Source organism: Chrysemys picta, chromosome 1, assembly GCF_011386835.1.
Source record: "Chrysemys picta bellii isolate R12L10 chromosome 1, ASM1138683v2, whole genome shotgun sequence".
NCBI classification, from domain to species: domain Eukaryota; kingdom Metazoa; phylum Chordata; order Testudines; family Emydidae; genus Chrysemys; species Chrysemys picta.
In genome coordinates this window covers 348,080,721-348,104,807 of record NC_088791.1, presented here as the reverse complement: position 1 = coordinate 348,104,807, position 24,087 = coordinate 348,080,721, and the positions used below count along the sequence as shown (strand labels likewise).

General features: G+C 54.3%; 1 protein-coding gene across 1 annotated transcript; it reads right to left on the bottom strand.

Annotated features, from left to right (window-relative positions):
* Window positions 1–831: 831 nt before the first annotated feature.
* On the bottom strand, window positions 832–23,880 carry LOC101930820 (short transient receptor potential channel 2-like). The gene is made up of 13 exons (XM_065584085.1): window positions 23,866–23,880; window positions 18,470–19,201; window positions 16,868–17,074; window positions 16,242–16,406; window positions 15,149–15,323; window positions 12,857–13,057; window positions 11,575–11,737; window positions 7,084–7,176; window positions 6,245–6,437; window positions 5,097–5,224; window positions 2,563–2,632; window positions 2,104–2,236; window positions 832–1,351 (listed from the first exon to the last, which is right to left on the bottom strand). The coding sequence occupies exons 1-13, from the start codon at window positions 23,878–23,880 to the stop codon at window positions 966–968; spliced, it is 2,661 nt and encodes an 886-aa protein (XP_065440157.1). The 3' UTR covers window positions 832–965.
* Between the last annotated feature and the right edge of the window lie 207 nt (window positions 23,881–24,087).

Sequence of the window (24,087 nt, the reverse complement as noted above, 5' to 3'; positions counted from 1 at the left end):
GTCATTGAGCCACAACAAGCACGGATCCCCTCCCCCCCAACACACACGGCCAGTCACGTATCAGAGCAGAACCACACTTCAGGGCTGCAGTTGCCTGGGTTCATTAACTGGCTACCTCCTGATCGCAGAATTGCACCTACAACAGACTATGAGCAAGACCTCAGCTGGCAGGCCAGGAAGGCAGGGACTGGCTTCGCTGTCTCTAGGAGTCCCCTTGATTTCCCTCCCAGATGGATACATGGGACAGTCTATACAATGGCTGCACATAGCTCACTGCGCAGCCTGTCTGTCCCACTCCAGCATCACATGGAGCTGGGCCCTAGAGGACGAGTCAACCCCCGGCTCCGAGCACCCTGCAGCACTCCCAGCCTGGCCCAGAGGCAGGATCCCCAGCATGACAGTGCCTTGTGCTAGTCCTGTGCCACTGGGCCAGCCCCCTGCTCAGACACACTTCAAATAGATCTCCTGGCCCCTGCTCTCCCTCTCTTTCCACCGTGACCCAGGCAGCCCTCGGATCAAACAATCGCTGTCAATCAGCTGCCTCGTGGCGCCCCAGAGGGGGAAGCATGTCAGTGGTGGGCACAGTGGTTGGACGTATTTTCTCCGGGGTTTTATATTTAAGTTGCAGGGGCCCAGTCTGTAACACCCAAGGACTTGACATAAACGTTGAATCAAAGCAAAAGAAACTCAGCTGGTGCTACAGCCCATCTGCCTAATGACTGGGCTCCGCTACTCAGACACTGCTCTCTATCAAAGCAGCTGCCCCTGGACAGAGAGCCTGACTGGGCCGTCAGCCCCCGACCCCGTGTGGGAGAGGCAGCGAGCTCCCTGCTTGCTTGGGGTGGGGCACAAGCCAGCAGGAGCAGCATACGACGTGCTTTGGGATCCTTCGGCTGCCCTAGACGTGACGAGCGTTGCTATTATTGCTTGGCTCTGCATCGCCGTGGAAACGCCGCCCTGAGCCACTAGAGGCTGGGGCCGGAGTTGGCTTCCTCTGCTGGATGGGAACTCGGCTCTACTGCTTGGTCTCCTTCCCCGGCGCCGTCCCCAGGAGACATCGCGTGCTGGGGGCCAAGGAAGAGCGCCTTGGGGTAGGGCTGGGGGTCGTTCCCGGCAGCCCCATCCTGATGCACCATCACCTGGGCGGGGGAGCCCGGCCCGGAGCTGCCCGCAGCCTGGCTGAAGTTCTGGAAGTTGTCCTGGACCCGCAGGATGTATCTGTGCAGCACGCTGGCCCCATCCAGAGGGCTGGCGGGAGCAGGGTGGGCGGGCAGGCTGTGATGCAGGCGCTTCACCTCCGTGTGCAGGCGCGACACTGACTTGTTCAGCTCGGTGATACGGTTCCCCAGGTCTGCAAACAAAGCGCAGGCCCGGCCAGGTGAGGGCAGGGCTATGGGGAGAGCCAGCCCGCCTTGCGCCCACAGCAGCCCACGGGTAACCATCACCTCTCTTAGGGCTCAAGAGCATTCATGAGATTCAAGGATCCCCATCTCTGCCCTTAGACACACCCACGTGTGGAGCCGGTTCTTGGGGTGGGCGAGCAGCGTGGGCACATTGGGCTGCAACTTCCAGGTGCCACTGTTCTTCTACCACATGGGGCGTCCGCATGGACCTTCTGCAGCGTAGCACAGACCATTACTGCCTGAGCTAAAGGAGTAACTCCACTGAATGGCAGCAGTAGTAGGCAGTTATCCTTCTGGGAAATGGCCACTAGACGGGGATGTGGACCACACTTTGCCGGGGTGTGACACCTGCTTCTTCCTGACCCTCATCCTGCCCCCTTCTTCCCTCTATTTCTCCTTCCCTCCCCTCCCCTCCCCACTGTATTATGGAGTCCCAGTCAGGCCCTCCTTGTTTGCTAGGGTGGAGGGGGCTTTCCAGAGCTGCCAGTTAGAGTCACAGAATTTAAGGCCGGAAAGGACCCTAGAGCATCCAGTGTGAGCTGCCGTGGATCACAGGCCACCAGCCAGACATTAAGCCCGGCAACCAAATGAGACCGGAGTATCCCAGCCCACAGCGGACTCGGCTAGACGTGCCACAGGCAGCGAACAGGAGGCCCTGAGGTTCACCAGTGCCCAAGACCCTGCGCAGTGCCAGGGTTACCTTTCCTCCTGCTCTCCTCAAACTCCCGCCTGGCCGTGTCGATGTAGCGCTGCACCAGAGCCTTGACGACCTGCAGCCGATAGGAACGGCGGCTCTCCCCGCCCAGGCCAACGTCCTCCAGGGTGGCGTTAGCCTGAAGAGGGTGGGAAACAGGGTTATGCGGGCGCCAGGTACCAGCACGGCTTAGCATTTACTTGGCGCCAGGGGGCTCGCTCACCCTCTTCATGCAGCCATTTTACAGTCCGTGTGGGTGAAAATCACCCAGACAGGATCTAGTCAGGCAGATGGAATTCTGGGAAGCCCCTGTCCTCTAGATATCCCAGGACACGACTGGAAAAGAAGTTGTTTGCAACGGACTCCAGGGGAGCATAAGCCTGAGGATAAAGCAGTCTCACTGCCAAGGTAGCTTTCCCCAGGGCTCGGTCTGCAGACAGACAGACAGACAGTCAGGGAACTTACAATGGTGGGAATTGGGGGGTAATCCTGTTGCCTCTTGGGTTTGGAGCAGCAAACGAACCTGACGATGCCCCTGGGGAATGCAGAAGGACATGTGTTATTGGGGGAGAGGGGTGTCACTCAAGTACAGCCAGCCCTGGGGACGCTACGTTCAAATCTGAATCCAGATCCAAAGGGATGCAAAATCGGGGGGAGTCTGGAGCCGGTTTCTGGTTCTGGCCCAATGGAGAGATGAGCCCCAGGCACCATGTTCAGATCCGAACCGTTCCGGGATTCAAGTTCAGGCCCATCACGCTTCAGAAGAGATTTTATCCCCTAAGTTTTAACCTTGACAGCTACCAAGCCGCAGATCTGAGACGGTCTGCTAGCCCCCGCTGCACTGCAGCCAACCCGCCCTGAGAGCCAGAGCCCAGGGGGACACGCTGCACTCCACAGGGATCTTCTCAGCGAGAGTGCTGGGCGCTGGGCTGCAAATAGGAGCCTTTTAGCCACTGCCTCTGTATTAGGGTTGCCACCTTTCTAATTGGTGGTAACCAGCCCCCCACGAGGCCCTGCCCCGCCTCTTCCCCCCAAGGCCCTGCCCACCTCATCCCTTGATGCCTCACCTCTTCTCCACCTCTTCCCCCAAGGTCCCACCCCTGCCCCGCCTCTTCCCCCAAGGCCCCGCCCCATCGCTCACTCCTCTCCCACGCCCCCACATCCAAGGCAATCACTGGATCATCTCAAGGAGCTGCCTGCAGGTAGGAGGCGGCCCCAGCTGAGCAAGGTTGGCACGGGTTAACAATCTGGTGCCTCCCCCACCCTGCGGTAACCGGACTTTTGGTTCGGTGCCATTTAGGGTTGCCAGGTCCCCTTTTGGAGCGGACTTTCCACCGAGCACCTAGCAACCCTAAACGGCGCCCGGACCCAGAAGCCCAAAACTGGATTGGCCAGGTAAAACTCGGACAGGTGGCAGCCCTACTCTGTGTCTCTAACGTAGGCAAGAGTCAGTGGGTGGCAGCAGTGTTTTCCGTTATCGATGCAACCAACGCTTTCCCCTCTGGCTGCGTGGGGACAGAACCGGCACACTCTGTAGAGCCCATCAGACAGGGTCAAATCAAAGTAGCAATAAGGCCCAAATGTTTAACAGTGCAATGGTCTCAAGTTGCAGTGGGGGAGGTGTAGGTTGGTATTAGGAATCACTATTTCACTAGGAGGGTGGTGAAGCACTGGGATGGGTTACCTAGGGAGGTGGTGGAATCTCCTTCCTTAGAGGTTTTTAAGGCCCAGCTTGACAAAGCCCTGGCTGGGATGATTTAGTTGGGGTTGGTCCTGCTTTGAGCAGGGGATTGGACTAGATGACCTCCTGAGGTCTCTTCCAACTCTGATATTCTATGATTCTAAAGCCTCTGCCCTATGCCATACAGCAGTGTCAACGACCAGTCCGTTCCCAGGCGCCAGTCCCTGAGATTTCCCTGACCCACAGCAGCAAGCCGGTCCCGGGTATCAAAAAGGTCAAGAGAAACTGCCCCACTGGAGTCAGACTAGATGATCTAATGATCCCTTCTGGCCTTCAAATCTAGTAATACATTAATCATCTTCCTTAACCTGCTGCACCAAGGGAGCAACTTTTCCTTTGTGGAACACTCCAGCATTCCCTGCATTAGTTCCCTTCTCCAAACCTGTCTCGGTCTCCTCAGGAGAACTGGTCGACAAACGGCTAGGTACGTTTGGAGAAACATTTCCGAAGAAAAACAATTATTTACTTGAAATGGTTCATGAAAACTTCCCAAATGTTCCAATTTTTTTAACTTTTTTCACTCTTTTCCCCCACCTTTTTGCCACTGAAATGAGGGGAAAGGGAGAGAAACAGGGAAAAGCCAGTCAGCAAAAAAAAAAAAAAAAAAACATTTTCAGTTTTCTGGTTTTCAGAGTTTTTTTGGTCAAAAAAAAAAAAAATCTGAAAAACTTCTAAAAAAATAACCCACCGTAATATTTTCCTCACAACTTTTCATAGTTGAAAAAAGGGTATTTTGGGTTGAAAATAGATTTGAACAAAACCAGTTCAGCCAGCTTGGCTCAGAAGTCATAGAATATCAGGGTTTGAAGGGACCTCAGGAGGTATCTAGTCCAACCCGCTGCTCAAAGCAGGACCAATCCCCAGACAGATTTTTACCCCCATTCCCTAAATGGCCCCCTCAAGGATTGAACTCACAACCCTGGGTTTAGCAGGCCAATGCTCAAACCACTGAGCTATCCCTCCCTCCCGGTGATTTGCTTTGCAAAGTAGCTGATCCCCAGGCTGGGAAAGGCCAGTGGCTGGATGGCCTGGTGGCTAAGGCCCTGGATGAGGACTCAAAAGATGTGGAGTCAATTCCCTACTCCGACATAGACTCCCTGTGTGACCTTGGTCAAGTTACTTTGTGCCTCAGTTTCCCACCCGTACAATGGGGTTATCCTGGCTTGTGAGGCTGAGCTGACTAACATCTCTGAGGTGCTCAGGTACTAGGGTGACTCGTTGCCAATGCGCATGGCGCGGGCTGCGGAGCTGACATCACCTGACTGAGTAGAAGAGAGACTTTGGTGTGGGAATGACGTTAAACGGCACAGGCAGCGTCAGGCCCTCCCTGAAGTAGGACAGGTAGAGTTTGGAGCGGGCGAACTTCCACTCCACGTCCGCATCGTCCTGCAAAGCAAAGGGAGGGGAAGCAGGTTGTGATCTACGCTGGGACCAATCCCGCCTCCTGCGTTGGGCGGCCATCAGAGACCTTTGAGGCCGTTTGTGATTGTCCCACCCGCCCTCTAGAAACCCCACGGTCGCCCCCATTCCCTCAGAGCATGGCCAGCTGGGGTCTCACGACCTGCCCCCTCCCCCCGCACTTTGGTGCCATATAACGGGTGAAATGGTTTTGAACGGCATCGGCACATGCAGGGGAGAGGGACAATTCTATCACCGGGGAGAGCTGTGGGGCTGAGGCTCTGGGATGGAGCCGGCTCGGTTCCTGGGCACTGGCTGCGAAACTCATCGAGATCACGGGTATGGCGCTAGCTGGTGCAACGCCTGGGCACCCCCAGCTGGTGGGTGGGGCCTGATCCGCTTAAGGATGCACCCAGGGACCGTTCCCCAGCATGCGCCAGCCATTGTTCTGCAACCGGGCTGGGCCGGAGTGGGCTTACTCGGTGACGGTGACAGGAAAGGACTCTCAAGCCAAAGGACACATGCTAGGCCCAGTGGGGAAACTGGCTGTCCTGCAAGAGCTGTGCCCAGTGCAGGGTCGTCAGCAGAGGGTCTCGTACTGAACTGCTGCACAGAGGTGAATTTCACCCTTGTACACGAAGGGTCCCCAGTGCATGTGTGAGGGAGATATGCAGCCACTTCTGGGGTGGGGTACCAGACAGGGCACAGCAATACTATACACAACAGGATTAAATGCAGCCACTTCTGGGGTGGGGCACCACAGCCCTCTCGACAGCGCACAGCAATACGACAAACAACAGGGATTGTATTTTGATGAGGGCTTGGGGGAGGACGAAGGAGGGAGATTTAGGGGAAGCAGAGTGAATTGCTGGCTATTTTAACAGGGCAGGGAGTGCCAGGGAGAAGAGAAGCTGCGGAAGAGGAGGCCCATTCACCACGGGGTCACTCTGCTCCAGGGCAGGGCCTAGGGCCCAGCGGCACTCCGGCGGGGCTCCCAGCGGCCCTCACCTCGATTTTCTGGAAGGAGTTGGTGATCATGGCGATGAGCATGTTGAGAAGGACGATGACCATGACGATGGTGAAGATCCCGTAGAGCGCCCGCCCCACGAACTCCGCCAGGCCGTACTGGGGCATGTCCACCACACTGTACTCCGCCATCCCGAACATGGTCCAGAACAGGAACTGGAACGTCTCGTTGAAGCTGACAGAGAGGGGGCGGCAAAGAGCGGGGCCTGGTTACAAGCCGGGCGCGCCCCACCTTAACAAGTGTGCGAGACAGCCCCGATCCTGACCCCACTGACAGCAGCAGCCGCTCCCCAGGTGAGGCAGGATTGGCCTGTGGGTCCACTAGATCTTCCTGGGCGAGTCCTGACTCCTACAGGACCCTTCAGGAGGCACCTGCCAGCACCCACCTGGGCCCCTAGCAAGGTTTGCTTGAGATGCAACCTATATTTTCACCCCATTATTCCTCGTTAAATCCCCACCAGCACCCCACGCAACGCCGCTCCCTCCTGAAGTGCCCGGACATCCCAAACACTTGATCACATCCCCTCGGAGTCCTCATCGCTGTCTTCAGCTCCTTTCATTCTCCCCACAGGCCTCCCAATTCCACCACAGGCTCCATCCGCAGAGCACCCCAAAGTGCTGCCCCTCGGCTCCCTGCTCACGCTACAACCCCTGTTCACGTCGCTGGCACGTGCCCAGAGGCCAGGGATCGCCTGGATCAGGCAGGGGCCTTTGACCCTTTCTCTCAGCCTCAGGCATCGCTACGCAAAGCATCGGGCCCAGCTCAGCCCTGCCCTGAGCCGGGAGGCCCTGGGAGAGCCCTGGTTGGCGCAAGGACGTACTTCCCCAGCCGCTGGGACTCCTGGTAGTAAACGTAGGTGTTGTTGAGTCCGCACAGGAACGCAGTGAGAATGATCATGAGGATGAACATGAACCTGTGGGGGGAGGGGTGGGAAGCGCAGAGAGGAGATCAGAGAGGCAGGGAGTCGCGAGGCCTGACCTGGAGGACCCTAGTCTGATAAGCCCTGTTCAAAGTGGAGATGGGCCTAGCGCACAAACCCACCACTGCCTCCCCCCAGCACTGGCACAGTCTCAGCCAGCCAATTACCCCTCTCCTCCTTTGGTACGTTGACACTATATAGAGACTGTGCCAGCATATATAAGAACGGCCCTATTCTAGCCCAGTATCCTGTCTTCTGACAGTGGCCAATGCCAGGTGCCCCAGAGGGAAGGAACAGAACAGGTCATCATCAAGTGATCATCCCCTGCCACCTATTCCCAGCTTCTAGCAAACAGAGGCTAGGGACACCCTCCCTGCCCATCCTGGCTAATAGACATTGATGGACCTATCCTCCATAAATTTATCTAGTTCTTTTTTGAACCCTGTTATAGTCTGGGCCTTCACAATTGTTAGAGGGCTTTCCCTTCACCCCCTCCCCTGGTTCTTGTCACGCAGACAGAAAGCAGAAGACCAGAAGTCCGAAGTGTAGGCAATGTGATGTTTATTGGGGTTAGTTCCAAGCAAACATGTCCACAGCTCTACACACCGGCAGAGCCTGTTCCCCAGTGTTCCGTTCCCAGTTCCGACACCGCAGAGCATTTACCCCGTGTCCCCCTTCCCAGCTCTGATACCGCAGAGCATTTACCCAGTGTCCTCCTTCCCAGCTCTGATGCCAGAGAACCTTGTCTGTGTCCCCGGTTCCCATTTGCCCCATTCCCATTCTCATTTCCCGTTCCCCATTCCCCTGTTCCCACCTCCTCCTTCTTAGCAGGCCCAACTATAACTGCAATGCACACCCACAGTCCCACCCCTTGCAACTTAGGGTCATGTTCCATTTTGGGTCTGGGGTCTTCATCCCACCCCTTTTGTATCCCATGGGAGGGGTAAGGAGTGAGGTTGTACTGTGGTCAGGGGTGGGCATTTCTTTGGTCTTCTAGTGTTTTATACCTCCCTGCCCCAAAACCCCTTTGCCCCTCCCGACTGGTTGCTTGACTTTGTCTTGAGATAGGGGTTGAGGCAATCTTAAAGTGTGCTCTCAAGTAACACTTTAACTGCTCGTATCTGTTCCCGTTGTACTAACAATTCCAGCTGACTAGGCAGAAGTAACACCACAGTGTCTTTGTCCCTTGTTTACACATTTTAGTTTAAGAGTATCAAAAAGTCAAACCCAAAATTCTATCCCCGGCTAACAAACCGACCTATATACTAACAACAACATCCTCTGGCAAGGAGTTCCAAAGGTTGACTGCGTTGTGTGAAGAAATACTTCCTTCTATTTGTTTTAAACGTGTTGCCTATTAATTTCATGTGGTGACCCCTAGTATTTGTGTTATAAGAAGGAGTAAATAACACTTCCTTATTTACTTTCTCCACACCAGTCATGATTTTATAGACCGCTATCCTATCCCACCTCCTAGTCCTCTTTTTCCAAGCCGAAAAGTCCCAGTCTTATTAATCTCTCCTCATACGGCAGCTGTTCCATACCCCTAATCATTTTTGTTGCCCCTTTCTGAACCATTTCCAATTCCAATATTGCTTTTTTTGAGATGGGGTGACCACATCTGCACGCAGTATTCAAGATGTGGGTGTACCATGGATTTATATTAGGGCTGTCAAGTGATTAAAAAAATTGATTGTAATTAATCATGCGATTAAAAAAATAAATCACAATTAATCATGCTATTAATTGCGCACTTAATAATAGAATACCATTTATTTAAACATTTTGGATGTTTTCTACATTTTCAAATATATTGATTTCAATTATAACACAGAATACAAAGTGTACAGTGTTCACTTTATATTTATTTTTATTGCAAATATTTGCACTGTAATAAACAAAAGAAATAGTATTTTTCAATTCACCTAATACAAGTACTGTAGTGCAATCTCTTTATCAGAACAGTTGAACTTACAAATGTAGAATTATGTTAAAAAAAAACCTGTATTCAAAAATAAAACAATGTAAAAGAAGCGGGCAGCATTATCTTCTGCAAATGTAAACAAACTTGTTTACCTGAGCGATTGGCTGAACAAGAAGTAGGACTGAGTGGACTTGTAGGCTCTTAAGTTTTACCTTGGTTTGTTTTTGAGTGCAGTTATTTAACAAAAAAAAACCTACATTTGTAACTTGCACTTTCACGATAAAGAGATTGCATGACAGTACTCGTATGAGGTGAATTGAAAAATACTATTTCTTTTGTTTTTTATAGTGCAAATATTTGTAATAAAAAATAATATAAAGTGAGCAGTGTACATTTTGTATTCTGTGTTGTAACTGAAATCGATATATTTGAAAATGTAGAAAAACATTCACAAATATTTAATAAATTTCAAAAAGAACAGGAATACTTGTGGCACCTTAGAGGCTAACAAATGTATTTGAGCATAATCTTTTGTGGGCTACAGCCCACTTCTTCGGATGCATAGACTGGAACACACAGAAAGAAGATATTTATACATACAGAGAACATGAAAAGGTGGGAGTAGCCCTACCAACTCTAAGAGGCCAATCAATTGAGATGAGCTATCATCAGCAAGAGAAAAAAAACAAAAACCTTTGAAGTGATAATCGAGATGACCCATAGAAGGTGTGAGGATACTGGCTCTGTCAATCTGTCAAGCCAGAAGAGTACCCAGAAGTCACCTACTACAAGACAGGCCCAATAAAGAAAATAATAGAACGCCACTAGCCGTCACCTTCAGCCCCCAATTAAAACCATACCAGCACATCATCAAAGATCTACAACCTATCCTGAAAGATGATCCCTCACTCTCACAGATCTTGGGAGACAGACGAGTCCTTGCTTACAAACAACCCCCCAACCTGAAGCAAATACTCACCAGCAACCGCACACCATACAACATAAACACTAACCCAGGAACCTATCCTTGCAACAAAGCCCGATGCCAACTCTGTCCACATATCTATTCAAGTGACATCATCTTAGGACCTAATCACATCAGCCACACCATCAGGGGCTCGTTCACCTGCACATCTACCAATGTGATATATGCCATCATGTGTCAGCAATGCCCCTCTGCCATGTACATTGGCCAAACCGGACAGTCTCTACGCAAAAGAATAAATGGTCACAAATCTGACATCAGGAATCATAACATTCAAAAACCAGTGGGAGAACACTTCAACCTCTCTAACCACACAGTGACAGACTTGATGGTGACAATTTTGCAACAAAAAAACTTCAAAAACAGACTCCAAAGAGAGACTGCTGAACTTGAATTAATATGTAAATTAGATACAATTAACTTAGGTTTGAACAGAGACTGGGAATGGTTGGGTCATTACACTAATTGAATCTATTTCCCCATGTTAAGTATCCCCACACCTTCTATGGGTCATCTCGATTATCGATTCAAAGGTGGGGGGGGGGTTGTTTGTTTGTTTTTCTCCTGCTGATGATAGCTCATCTCAATTGATTGGCCTCTTACAGTTGGTATGCGTACTTCCACCTTTTCATGTTCTCTGTATGTATATATATCTTACTATATGTTCCATTCTATGCATCAGATGAAGTGGGCTGTAGCCCACGAAAGCTTATGCTCAAATGAATTTGTTAGTCTCTAAGGTGCACAAGGACTCCTGTTCTTTTTGTGGATACAGACTAACACGGCTACTCTGAAACCTAATAAATTTCAATCGGTATTCTATTGTTTAACTGTGCGATTAATCACGATTAAGTTTTTTAATCACGATTAAGTTTTTTGAGTTAAGCACGTGATTTAACTGTGATTGACTGACAGCCCTAATTTATACAGCGATACTATGATATTTTCTGTCCTATTATCTATCCCTTTCTTAACGATTCCCAACATTCTGTTTGTGTTTTTGATTGCCGCCGCACACTGAGCGGATGTTTTCAGAGAACTGTTCACAATGACTCCAAGATCTCTCTCTTGAGTGGGAACAGGTAAGTTAGACCCCTACGCCACCGCGGCTCTGCCCGCAAAACCCCATCGTGAGATGAGGCTGTCAGCCACGGAAGGGGTTTTCCCTCGCCGTAGGAACACTGCTGCCCCGAGCGTTCTTCCCTGGACCTAGCAGGACTTGTGCCTGGGGGTAGGCTGGCACAGAGGTCTCGGTCAGGGGGGTGGTTTTTTCACACGCTGGCTCTGATGTAGCTACGGCAACCTAAGTATAGACCAAGCCATGGACGTGGATCCACAGGGATGGGGCTAAGGCATCCTGCCAGGGCAACATGGAGCAACATGCAAGGTAGCTGCCAGTGGATAATACGGGGTGCCAGCCCCCCAGGCCGCCCAGCAGCTCATTCCCCAAGGGGGGGGGGGGTAGAAGGGATTCAGCCCCTACCGGATCATGTCGTCGATCATCTTCCCGATGGAGATCTGCAGGGTGCCCAGGGACTCATGGGCGGGGAGGATGTAGGCCAGGCGGGTGAAGCTCAGCATGCTGGTCACCGCAAACAGCACCTCGGCGACGAACTGGGGGTCTTCGGGCTGCCACTCGTGCCGTCCTGCACACGGGGAGAGGAACCTCAGAGACGCAGGGCCGGAAAGCGGGGGAGGGGGGGCCTTCGTCGTGTGGCCTACTGGATAGGGCACTGGGACTGAGGGCTATTCCTGGCTCCGTCACTGGCCTGCTGAGTGAGTCCCTGTCCTGCGCCTCAGTTTCCCCATCGGTAAAATGAGGATAATGACACAGACTTGCCATATAAAAGTGCCTATAATTGTCATTCCAGAGTCACAGCCATGCTCCAGTTAGCTCCCAAAAAGCAAACGCTGCCCCCAGGGCAGGCTCCTCAACCCCCCCTCCTCCATCAGTGCTTCGCCAACAAGAAACAATCACAACTACCAAGGCCCGGCTCTTACCACTTTATGCCGGATTCCCACAACCAGAACACTGCAAATTCGCTCCCTACAGAACAGCCTGACGCTGACACCTGATAGTGGCAGGGGAGAATTTCCTGGTTCATTTGAGCGGCCGGTATGTTAATTTCCTGTATTATAACGATCATGTTTTCTTTCATTAATGTTGCTTCTCTGCTAACATCAGTAAATACGGGGAGGTGATGTGTTCTCAGAGCTCCGCTTGGGCAGGGAATTGACGGATTCCCAGCTTGTGAGGCCAGAGAGATCAGAGTCTGATCACCCAGCTACCACAGGTCAGAGACTCTCACCTACTGATCCGTTCACATCCAGGTGACTTGCGGCTGAACGTGCTCCATGGGGTCTGGAAGGCTCCGGAGGAGGAAAAGGTCCAGCCGTGAGCTGGAAAGGGAAATCTTTCAAAGCAGGGTGTGCAGAGGGGATGGGATGGCTCAGGGGGGCTGGGGAAATTATCCAAAGCAGGTCACAAAGCCACTGTCCCTGCCAGCACTGACAGGCCTCCTTGTTGGTAAGAGGCCAAGGAGCAAATAGGCCAGAGAGCGCTCCTCTCCCCCGGAGAGAGGTGTCTCTGCAGGGCAAGGCCGAGGCCCATCAGTGGGGCAGGGTGGGGCCATGCAGTACCCATTCTGGGGATGAATGTGTAGCACTAGACACGCCGAGCGGGAGGAGCGGGGCCAGGCCAGCGGCTGGAGGGGGCGGAAGGAGGCAGAGATCAAAGCCGGGGCGTCCCGACCGCAGCTGCTCACCGGCTCTGGTGAAGTAGTAGCACTCCGGCGAGGAAGGGGCGTCCAGGCAGTGCAGGTGGCCCCTCCCGGCGACCAGCACCCGCAGTGTGAACGAGGCCAGGTACAGGCTGAGGATGACGATGTCCAGGCAGTTCCACAAATCCAGGAGGTAGCTGTGCAGCCCCTCGATCCACACCTCCTTGCACTCGTACCAGAAGAAGCCTGCCGGGGCGGGGCGAAGCATGAGCACCAAGCCCCCTCGGGCTGACACCTCCCCAGGGGGCGGGTTGGATTCAGCCTCTGGGCAGAGCTTCCCCCTCTGCAAATCGGGGGGCGGGGGGAATCATAGATTCATAGATTCTAGGACTGGAAGGGACCTCGAGAGGTCATCAAGTCCAATCCCCTGCCCTCATGGCAGGTCCAAAAACTGTCTAGACCACCCCTGATAGACATTTATCTAACCTACTCTTAAATATCTCCAGAGATGGAGATTCCACAACCTCCCTAGGCAATTTATTCCAGTGTTTAACCACCCTGACAGTTAGGAACTTTTTCCTAATGTCCAACCTAGACCTCCCTTGCTGCAGTTTAAGCCCATTGCTTCTTGTTCTAACCTTAGAGGCTAAGATGAACAAGTTTTCTCCCTCCTCCTTATGACACCCTTTTAGATACCTTCATCCGTCCTTCTTCCCCCTCTTGTCTGCCTTGCCTCTCTGCCCCATCAGCTCCCCCATGCAGGGTGTTCGTACAGCACCCGGCACAGCGGGGTCCTGATAGCAGCTGTGGCCTTCTGCCAAAAAAGTCACAACGACTCCTACCGATACCCCCATATGCCCCCCTAAATTCTCTCCCCGCCCCCTGGGGATTCACACCCTGGAGAGATCTGCAGGCCCTAGACTGACCCAGCACCCAGCCTTGCCCCCATGGGGCAGGTTTCACCATTGACTGCAACTGATGCAGCATCCGGCCCTTAGTTCTCTTACCCCTTCCCCACGGATCGGGGCCTCCAGCCCTTTCATCCCCATCGCTGCTCTTCTCGGGATCCCCTTCCACCGCCTGCATCCAGCAGCCCCATGGGCACCGGGCTTAAACAGAAACAACCCCGGGAGCACAGAGCCTGCAGCAGGCGATCGCTGCTGGTGCTCACGGGAGGAGTCCGACCCTAGGGGCTCAGCTCAGCCGATTCCAATGGGAGAGTGCGGCTCCCCTCGGAGCTAATTGATTATTGCATCATACCAGAGCCAGGAAAACCATCACCCAACTCACTCCTGAAGAGCCAGCTCCACCCAGCTGTTCTCTCTTCCCCAGAGCCCTGGGGCCCGGCATGGTCAGACAGTGTTGCCTGCTGGAGGCTAATTTCTCTCCCCACGTCTGTCTGCCCTGAAACCTCCTGTCTACGTCGAAGCTGAGAAGACTTAGGGACACAAAGCCCTTCCGGGGGCTGGATTTGGGACTGCAGATTATTAACAGCTTCTGCCTCTGTGCTGGCTTCAGCGCGGGCAGTGAAGTCTCGGTCCAGCTCTAGATGGGCACATGCCCCTCTAGGAACCGCCACCAGGCCCCGTGCTGGCCGTCTCAGCAGAGGCGGCAAGAATTCAATCAGCCCTGGAGATGGAACACCCCCTTCACGCCTCTCGACCCGGCCCCCGCTGCTACGCATTGGGATTTCGGGGGGGGGGGGGGGGAGACTGTGCCCAGAGGGGATTCAGAGGTGGAGGGGCTGCGCCCAGAGGGATTTAGGAAGGCGGGGGGGTGTGCCCAGAGAGATGGGGGGGCTGTTCCCAGAGGGATTCGGAGATCAGAGGTGCTGCGCCCAGAGGGATTGGGGGGGGGTAGGGGGTGGTGCCCAGAGAGATGGGGGGGGCTGTTCCCAGAGGGATTCAGAGGCAGGGGGGCTGTGCCCAGAGGGATGGGGGGGGACTGTGCCCAGAGGGATTCAGAGGCAGGGGGGCTGTGCCCAGAGGGATGGGGGGGGACTGTGCCCAGAGGGATTCAGAGGCAGGGGGGCTGCGCCCAGAGAGATGGGGGGGCTGTTCCCAGAGGGATTCAGAGGCGGGGGACTGTGCCCAGAGGGATTGGGGGAGGCAGGGGGGCTGTGCCCAGAGGGATTGGGGGGCAGTGGGGACTGTGCCCAGAGGGTGGGATTCCCTGGGGTGCAGACAGTTGACACAGGGCCTAGGCATCCTACTTGAGACAGCAGCAGCCACCTGCTTCTCCTTGAATCCTGTGCTTATGTAGTCCCCTGCCAACGCCCCTCCCTGCCAGGCGACAGGGACGGCTGGACTCTGGCTGGCAGCTCTTCCCGCGACCTACCGGCCACCCAGACCATGTGCAGGGAGTTCTTCCACACGGTCTGATTGCGTCCCAAGAAGATGTGATGCTTGTGCTCCAGGAACAAGGACTCCACCAGCAGAAAGATCAGAAACCAGAGATACGAGGCCGAGTGGAGGAGGAACTTGATCACTGGGATCTTCAGCATTTTGCCAACCTGCCCAGGGATGGATGGGGGGAGGGATAGCTCAGTGGTTTGAGCATTGGCCTGCTAAACCCAGGGTTGTGAGTTCAATCCTTGAGGGGGCCATTTAGGAATCTGGGGCAAAAAAATAGTTGGGGATTGGTCCTGCTTTGAGCAGGAGGTTGGACTAGATGACCTCCTGAGGTCCCTTCCAACCCTGATATTCTGTACACAGGCAGCGGCACGCCTTAGGGCTGCAAAGAGTCCCACAGCTGCCAATTCCCCCTCCGGAGGGCAGAGACCCACAGCCCCATGCTCATCCTGGCCTGCACAGGGACCCATTGAACTCACTGAGGGGGGCTGCACAGACGCAGTGACCCCCTCTCCTTGGGTCATCAGCACCACCACGTAGAGCTAACAGAGGGACTCTATTAGCAGACAGCAATAGTAGGCTGTTACCCTACAGTGAAGCAGACGCTAGTGGAGGCCATGACACACTCTTAGCCAGTGTGTTGTGCAAGGATCTCCCCGAGCAGATTGGGGCCCAATATGCAACATACAGTTGAGCAAGGGGGAATATTTAAGCATAAAACTACCCCTACGTGAGCATTTGCAGCAGCAGCAAATCTGAAGTGCTGGAACAATGGAGAATGAACTCAGAAGGGGCAAAGATATGGTGGAGTTCAAATTCATGGGATATGGGTGGATAATTCCCACCCCCACACTGTTGGCTCAGTTCTAGGGAGAGAAATCAGCAGAATTGCAATCAAGTTTCCATGGGCACGTAGGGATTGCCAGCTCGGATGAGACCCGAGGTCTCTCTAGCTAGTCTCCGGTCTCTGAGGGCCCAGCACCAGCTGCACCAGAAGGAGGTGCAAGAACCCTGCAGTAGCAGATGTGGGAGAATCTGCCCCCTTGTTGGGTCCCATCGTGGCCTGGCAGGCTGCTCACCCGTGACTTCGGGGCAATCCAGTACACCAGGCACAGGAGGGGCATGGTCAGGAAGATGGAACAGGAGACAAAGAACTTCCAGAGCGTGTTGCTCCCGCGCCAGCCCGACAGGTTCCCGCACCAGATGGACGAGAGCACTTGTTGGCAGATGGGATGGGCAACAAACTGATCCAGAAGGACAAGAGGGGAGGAGGTCAGGCGGTTCGGAACAAAAATATTTATAGCCACCGGTAGCTTTCTGTTGCCCCAGCCCTTTCAGCCCAAAAGGTCCCAAAGCCGTACACAGGCACTCTGTTTCTAAGGAGCCCTGACCTACCAGTGACATGCAGCCACCTCTTGGGTGGCACATGGTTTAGCCGCTGCATAGCTGCACTGCACAAGGGCTATGGGCATGGGGTGAAGGATGATCCCACATCCAAGTGATATCCGAGGGGGAATTTAGAGAGGAATGGTGCACCCTGGAACCAGGACTCCGGGGTGCACACCCTGACTCCCAGGGATTGTTAGTGACATCTCATCTGAAAGACCGTGCCTGTGGCACCCCCTAGTCTTATGCTGAGGTATTGGCTCAGTGCTGAGCGCCGCCTAGGGACGCCAAAGCCTCCCAGTCTCCTCCCTGGACTCACCTTCTTCTGGTTGTAGTTGACGGCCAGCCGGAGCCGAGCGAGGTTGGGGATGCCCTCCTCGAAGGCCTGGCTGTCCAGCTGCTCCTCCTCCTCCTCGCTGTCCCCCAGGTCGTTCAGCACGGCAGTCACCTCGCTCTGGTTACGGCACATCCCCAGCAGCTCAAAGGCAAACTCCTGACTCAGGAGCTCCAGGCTGAGGTACTCTGGCTGCAGGAGGGGGACAGGCGGGTGGGGCAAGGGGACAGTACCTGAGCACAGGCCCCATCACCTTCTACTGCTGCAAGGGTTTTCCTTGTGCTCTTTGTCTCTAGTCAGTCACGGCTTTGCCTCCTTTATTTGTGCAGGGGGTTGGACTTGCTGACCTCTCAAACTCCCTTCCAGGCCTACATTTCTATGACTGTATGACCGTAGTCAAGAGGGGCCATTTCTGTGGGGCCCCTCTCATAACAGGGCAACAAGGGGTGCTCAGAATGAGAGGGCTGCAAATTTACATATGTACAATTAACCCATGGAACTCCCTGCTGCAGGGTGGGAGAGCGGCAAATATCTCAGCCAGGTTCAATAGAGGATTCGGCTCCCTTGGGTTCCAGGATGCACATGTTTGAACATCTCCCTGGAGTGGAATCAGGGGTGTACCGGGGTGGTTACCCCGCTCCTGCCCTGAAGGGCTTAAAACAGCCCTGGGAGAGAGCTGTGGCAGGGGAAAAACTGGGCTAATTGGGGAAGCAGCCGCAGCTGGGCCACACCCCAATTAGGCCCAGCTGGCCTGTATAAAAAGGCTGTGAGCCGGAGGCCCAAGAGGAGTCTCTCTCCAGGCTGGGAGAGAGCAGGGCCTGGCTGCCTGCAGAAAGGGTACTGGGAGTGAGGCAGGGCTGGGGAGAGCCAGAGGAACAGGGGAGCTCCAGGTTGGCAACTCCCCAGGCTGCAGGGCCTGGTCCAAGGTCCCATAGAGACACTGGGAGGCAGAGGAAGGCAGCAGGTTCGAACCCCCTTGCCTATGATGAGTGGCTTTTACACTGTAGTCTGCCCCAGGGACCAGGGGCTTGGTGATGACTGGCAGTAGCCCAGACTAAGGCAAGGTGGAGATAGAGGGTTGGGGATTTCCCAGAGAGGGGAGACCCATAAAGACTGGTGGCGGTATTGCCAGAGGGCAGCCCCAGGGTAAAGGGGCACCAGGTCCTGGGAGGGACATGGGGGCCAGCGGCAGCGGGACACCGGCCTGCAGAGGGTGCTCCAGAGGCTGGAACAGCTAATTCCCGAGATGACCAGCAGGAGGCGCCGCAGCGGAGTCCTGCACACCTACGGGGGAGGCAAAATTCGTTCTCCCCCTTCCCCTCTCCCTGGCTCACACTGGGGAGGGACGATGACTGTGTTAAACCCCCAGGGTCCAAATTCAGAGCTGGTAGAAGCAGGTGTAACTCCACTGAAATCTAGCATGTTGCACCTGCCTCTCTTCGTTCCCTGAGTCCTGCAGACCCGTCACCCCAGGGGAGATGGAACCCTGTATTCTGAGCACAGAACCACGGCTACCCGCAGAACAAGGATGGACGGAGAGTGGAACCGAGACCCCAGCCTCGGCATGGAGACCGCAGAGAGCCTCACCTTGAACTCCGGCTCCTTGCAGGAGAGGCGCTGCAGCTCCCGGCTGAGCTTGAAGGCGGTCAGCATGGCATCCTCACTGGCGATGGAGAGGTAGGCCCGGCTGGCGATGCCCTTGTAGGTGTTGATGCGGAAGAGGGAAAACTTGAGCAGGTCGTACTTGCGGCCGTTGCTGCACTCCAGGCAGGTGCAGGAGATCTTGTGGGGCCGGGGGATGGCGTGGCCTTTCTGCACCAGCATGTCCACGATCTCGTAGAGGTCCTTCTCGCAGGCCAGGGTGAGCGGCGTCACGCCGGGGGCGAAGCGGGCGTTGTCAATGGAGCGGTCGAAGAAGGCCAAGGAGAAGGACTTGATGTCCATCTTGATGCTCTTTTCCTGGTCCAGCCGGTCCAGCAGCAGCTTCACCACCTGGGGCTGGTTGGTGTCCACGGCGACCAGCAGGGCCTCGTGGATCTGGCGGAAGTCGAACTTGACGTAGCGCAGCAGGGTCCCAGCGATCTCCCCACCGCCCATGCGGATGGCCAGGTTGAGGGCTTCCCGCCACGCACGGTCCTCACTGTCGGCCTGCTGCTGCAGGATCCCGTCGCTTCCCTGCAGCAGCTGCTGCACCCGCAACAGGTCCCCCTCCTGGATGGCGTCGAGGAGCTCGCTGGGGAACTTCAGCTTCTTGTTGACTATCTCCCTCCAGCTGGGATGCTGCGAAGGGCAGAGAGTGGCACAGTGGTGGGCATGCCTCTATGTAACCCCCACCTGGAGCCAGGGCTCTGCCGCTGGCAGGCTCACAGCACCAGCTCCTTGGAAAGGAGCCCACAAGCTGCTGGAGCCCTGGCTAGAGCTGGGGATTGGGCTGCCTGAGAATGGCAGGCTCCTTTCTGCTGAGCAAAATTGATGCTCTCCCCGGTTTCACGCGTGTTAGGCAATAGCAGTCACAGACAGTCAATTTCACATGTGTCTTTCACAAACGCCGTAGTGGGGGGGTTTGGAAATGGCATTTTTAGGGCTCTCCAGTTTGCCAGGAAATTTCAGGAAATTTGCTTTCTTTCCAAATTGGAACAAAACCCCAAATCCCCGGTGAACCCAAATCCCTGGAGTGTGGCCAGCTGCACCCAGGTGTTCTGAATTCCACCTCCTGCTCTAGCCAATAGAGCACTTTTCCTCCCAGAGAGGAGCCCAGACGTCCTGAATCTCAGTCCCGATTTAGCCATCAGATCTCGTCCCTCCTAGGAGTAGCTAGTAGCATCCTGAGGTCTGCAGGGCGGCTATGCCTGGAGAACTCGCAAACCGAGGTAACCTGGATGTATCTGGCTCTCAGTTATGCTGGAGCGAAGCCAAAGTCGCTCCATTGAGGTCTGTGGAATTACTCCAGGGACGTACCGGAGAGCAGAACCCAGCCCCTCCCTGTGGCTGTCACTTGGTTGGAGCGACCCAACCATGAATTCGGCTCAAGGATACAGGCTGGAGCTTCTGGCGCCCACTGGTTCTTTCCCATTTAGGAGGGCGGGGGGAGACTGGGCTGGCTTGAACTTTCCCTTCTGTCCCCCATACCGTCAGCCCTTGCCACCATTGGATTGTTGTTGTTTTTTACCTCAGTGCCAAGAGGCCCCCGGTGAGATCCCCCCTCCCCCCCGGTGCTATACATACCCACAGCCAGTCCCTGCATCCAAGAGTTTACAGCTTAAAGGGACAAGACAGAGAGAGGAAGCTGAAGTTTTATTCTTCCCCTTTACAGATGGGGAGAGAGATTAAGGGACGTGCACGAGGTCTTGCCCCCGGAGTCTGCAGCCGAGGCAAACCCCTGTCCAGGGCCTTGCACACAAGATATCAGAACCCGAGTCAGGGATCTGAAATTCCCCCAGCTAGCCAGGCCGTCCCAGGCCACCTCCTCACCCACCGCGCTCTCTCATTTTGGATCCAGCAGCTCTTTTCAGACCCAGCCTCGCCCCCTCGGCTCCTCGCTGCCACTCTAGCCACCGAGCAGCAGCAGCAGCAGTGGCGGGAAGCAGAAGTATGTTGGAAGGGGGGATGAGAGAGACCTGCTGCTGGCTGGGAACCCCTCTTTCCATTCATCCTCCCCTTCCAGGCTCCCTGCTTAACATAACGCACACTGCCTGGGGAGAAACGTGGTGGCACTGACTAATTACCTGCTGGCTAATTAGCTCCCCAGGCTTCATTAAGCATGCCTGATTGAATTCACAGCTTGGATATTTCACAGCACCTCGACTGCATTAGCGCCAAATGGGGCTGGAAACCAGCCAGTGATGCTCTTTAAAGAACAAAAAACAAGGTGGGGGCTGGGTGCCGGGCTCAGGAACAGCTGCTCAGAAGGGCCCTGCCAGATACAGCAACAGCCTGCGGTGGGGAGAACAGTTCAGAGAGCATTCACAGTGGCAGAGTTGGGTACAGCCCCTCTAGAGGCTGGTTCACCTGAAAGATAACAACCTACTACCACTGCCAGCAAATGGAGTCACTCCTTTAGCTCAAGTGGTAGGGGGGCTGTGCTGTGGCACTGGTATTCTGAGGTTCAAACCCTGCTGGCAGGATGGGAGCAGGCTGTATGATTTGGTTCATATCTAAATCCCTGTCGTGCTCACATTCTAAAAATACATACAAGGAACAGAAGAGGTGAAGGAGTGAATTCCACGGGACTATCTGCACCAGGCACCTGATGGTGAGAGTGATGCTCATTCAATCAGGCAAGAGAAACAATGCCATGTGACTTCAGCACCCACTTGGAACCAACCAACTCAGCTTGGTACTCGACCATTTGCAAGGAACTAGTTGCAAAGGAGCTCTGGCTGGAGAATAATTCAGCCTGTCACATTGGCTAAGTGATCTCAGAGATCGGAGAAGTCAGGAGAGCTAGGTTCAGTTCCCGGCTCTGCAATTGACTCACTAGGTGTTGTGGGGCAAGTCACGGCCCTGCTCTGTGCCTCAGTTTTCCCATCTGTAAAAAGGGGGGAATTAAACTCAGCGAATGTCAGAGATCTAAATGGGCTATAGTAACACTACACAGAAATGTGGCATGGGGAGATCACTGTAATTAACGCAGCCTTTAAGGCCAGAAGGAACCAGCATGATCATCTAGTCTGACCTCCTGCACATCACAGGCCACAGAACCTCGCCCACCCGCTCCTGGAATAGACCCCGAACCTCTGGCTTAGTTACAGACAATCCACCATTTACACTAATTCAAACCAGCAAGTGACCCATGCCCCACGCTGCAGAGGAAGGTGAAACCCCCTCCAGGGTCTCTGCCAATCTGACCTGGGGGAGATTCCTTCCTGACCCCAAATAGGGGGATCAGTTAGACCCTGAGCATATGGGCAAGACTCACCAGCCAGACACCAGGGAAAGAATTCTCTGTAGTAACTCAGAGCCCTCCCTGTATAGCATCCCATCAGCGACCACTGGGGACATTTGCTACTAGCAGTCACAGATTGCCTACAATATTTATTCCACTCTGTATGCATCCGAAGAAGTGGGCTGTAGTCCACGAAAGCTTATGCTCCAATAAATTTGTTAGTCTCTAAGGTGCCACAAGTACTCCTGTTCTTTTTGCGGATACAGACTAACACGGCTGCTACTCTGAAACCTGTCAAGATTGCCTATAGTGGCACATGAGCCATCTCATCAGACCAGCCCTCCATAGACTTCTCACCGTCCAGAACCTCAGTATACCTGATCTCAGTCACTTGCAAATGACATAGAAGCAGGTCTGTGGGGAAGGACAGCGGTACAGTCTGGGATTGCAAAAAGAATGTCCCATGTTCAAGGGGGCAGCTGCTCAGATGGCTAAGCTGTTGCATCATTACCTGTTGCACAAACAGAGAGAGAGAGAGAGAAGTAGCTTTCCTGTTAACCCCAGAACTTCTGCAGTGTCCTCCGCTTCTTTCGAGTGTGACCGATTAATATTTTCACCTCTGAGGTTGGGTTATTAACAGTAACTAAATACACAGGACAACATATTCATTTTATATTTCTAGATGCTCCTGTCCAGATGGACTCCAAAGCACCTCGATGTGTAACATACAGCACCACTAAAACGCAGCCACCTCTGGGGTGGAGGGAAGCAGCTGAGCAGAGCACAGTACAACTGTGTGCATTAGGAGGTGGGGGATATTTTGGATAAGGGTTCCCGAGCAAATCCCCACCACTTACAAGCATGAATTCAAAGCATGTTACCAATATCAAATCCTTAAAATTCACCCCAGGCCTGGACATTAGTTCATTGGCCCCATTTTAGAGATGTGGAGATTGAGGTGCAAGAGAGGCAAATGATTTAGCAGCAGAGATGGGATTAGAAGGCAGGAGTTCCTAGCTCCCAGATCAACGGACTGTACCTCCCTCCCCTTAGGTCCTTAAAACCCAGGCGGAACCAGCCACACACTGCCTGGAAGTCAGTATCTCTGCAGCCCCTTGGAAGGATGAATCATAGAATATCAGGGTTGGAAGGGACCTCAGGAGGTCATCTAGTTCAACCCCCTGCTCAAAGCAGGACCAATCCCCAGACAGATTTTCACCCCAGATCCCTAAGTGGCCCCCTCAAGGGTTGAACTCACAACCCTGGGTTTAGCAGGCCAATGCTCAAACCACTGAGCTATCCCTCCCCCAACAGGGCTGAGCCAGCTGTGATATGATTCAAGCCAGGGATTTGAGGGGCCAGACCACGCCTGCTGCAACTCCAATGATGGCTTGGTCCCGTGCAGTCTCAGACTTGGTGCAGAAACCATCGCCCATCCCGGAATCATCCATGCCTCTCTCTTGCCCCACTCCATCTTTTAAATGCCCAAGCGTGCTTCTTTAAATGAATCCCCGGGGAAGGTGGGAGAGTAGGGCAGGGGAACCCAGGATATAATGGGGAGGAGAGGTGATCCTGGCTGCCCAGCCAACTGCATTCCCCTCATGCCCAGTCTGACAGATTGCTTTGTGCTTTCCAATGCTTTCCCAACTCTCCTGCGTGCCCTCCCTGCGCAGCTCTGAACACACCATCAGCTTTTACCAACTCTTCGCCCCAGGGTTCTCCTGCTCCGGTTCATAGGTCACTGGCCGCTCCATGGAGCCCTTCACGGAGCTCTACAGCCAGCTGTGGGGTTGTGGGGAAAGCAGAGGGACCCGCTCTGAAGATCACAGTGGCTGAGAAGCCCCTTCGCGCGTGATCTCCGTGTGCCACCCACATGCCATAGACTGGGTGAGACCTGAGCCAAGGACCCTCTCTCTGAGGAGCAGCCCCTGTCTTAAGTGGCCAGCACCATGCTGTTCAACCTTCCTACCAATTTTCTCTGCTCCTCCTCGGAGCATTACCTCACGGGGCACCGTGTGGGCCCAATGCTGGTACAGGGCAAGCAAGGAGGGTCTCACCATGGCAGGGCTGTTACTCCAAAGAGAACTCTGTTACTCACCATGACGCTCTCCATGGCCAGCCCTGGTCAGCAGATCACTCCGCTGTGCCGGTCGCTCCTTGCCTAGAAGCAGCCAGCTGGAGAGAGGGCTGGAGGATGCTCAGGGCCCTGGTCACCCGTGGGAGAAGCTTTGGCTCAGAGCCATTGCCCAAGGCCATTCACATCCACAAGATGAAGTCCCAAACTGGGCCACGGCTCAGCCCAGGCAGCTCCAATTCCAGC

What these genes read in the sequence shown, in the direction of transcription:
- LOC101930820 (XM_065584085.1), bottom strand. An exon ending in ATGATCGACGACATGATCCG is followed by an intron (nt 7,177 to 11,574) that starts GTAGGGGCTGAA and finishes CTCCCCCCACAG; the next exon opens with GTTCATGTTCATCCTCATGA. An exon ending in TGAGGAGAGCAGGAGGAAAG is followed by an intron (nt 1,352 to 2,103) that starts GTAACCCTGGCA and finishes CTTTGTTTGCAG; the next exon opens with ACCTGGGGAACCGTATCACC.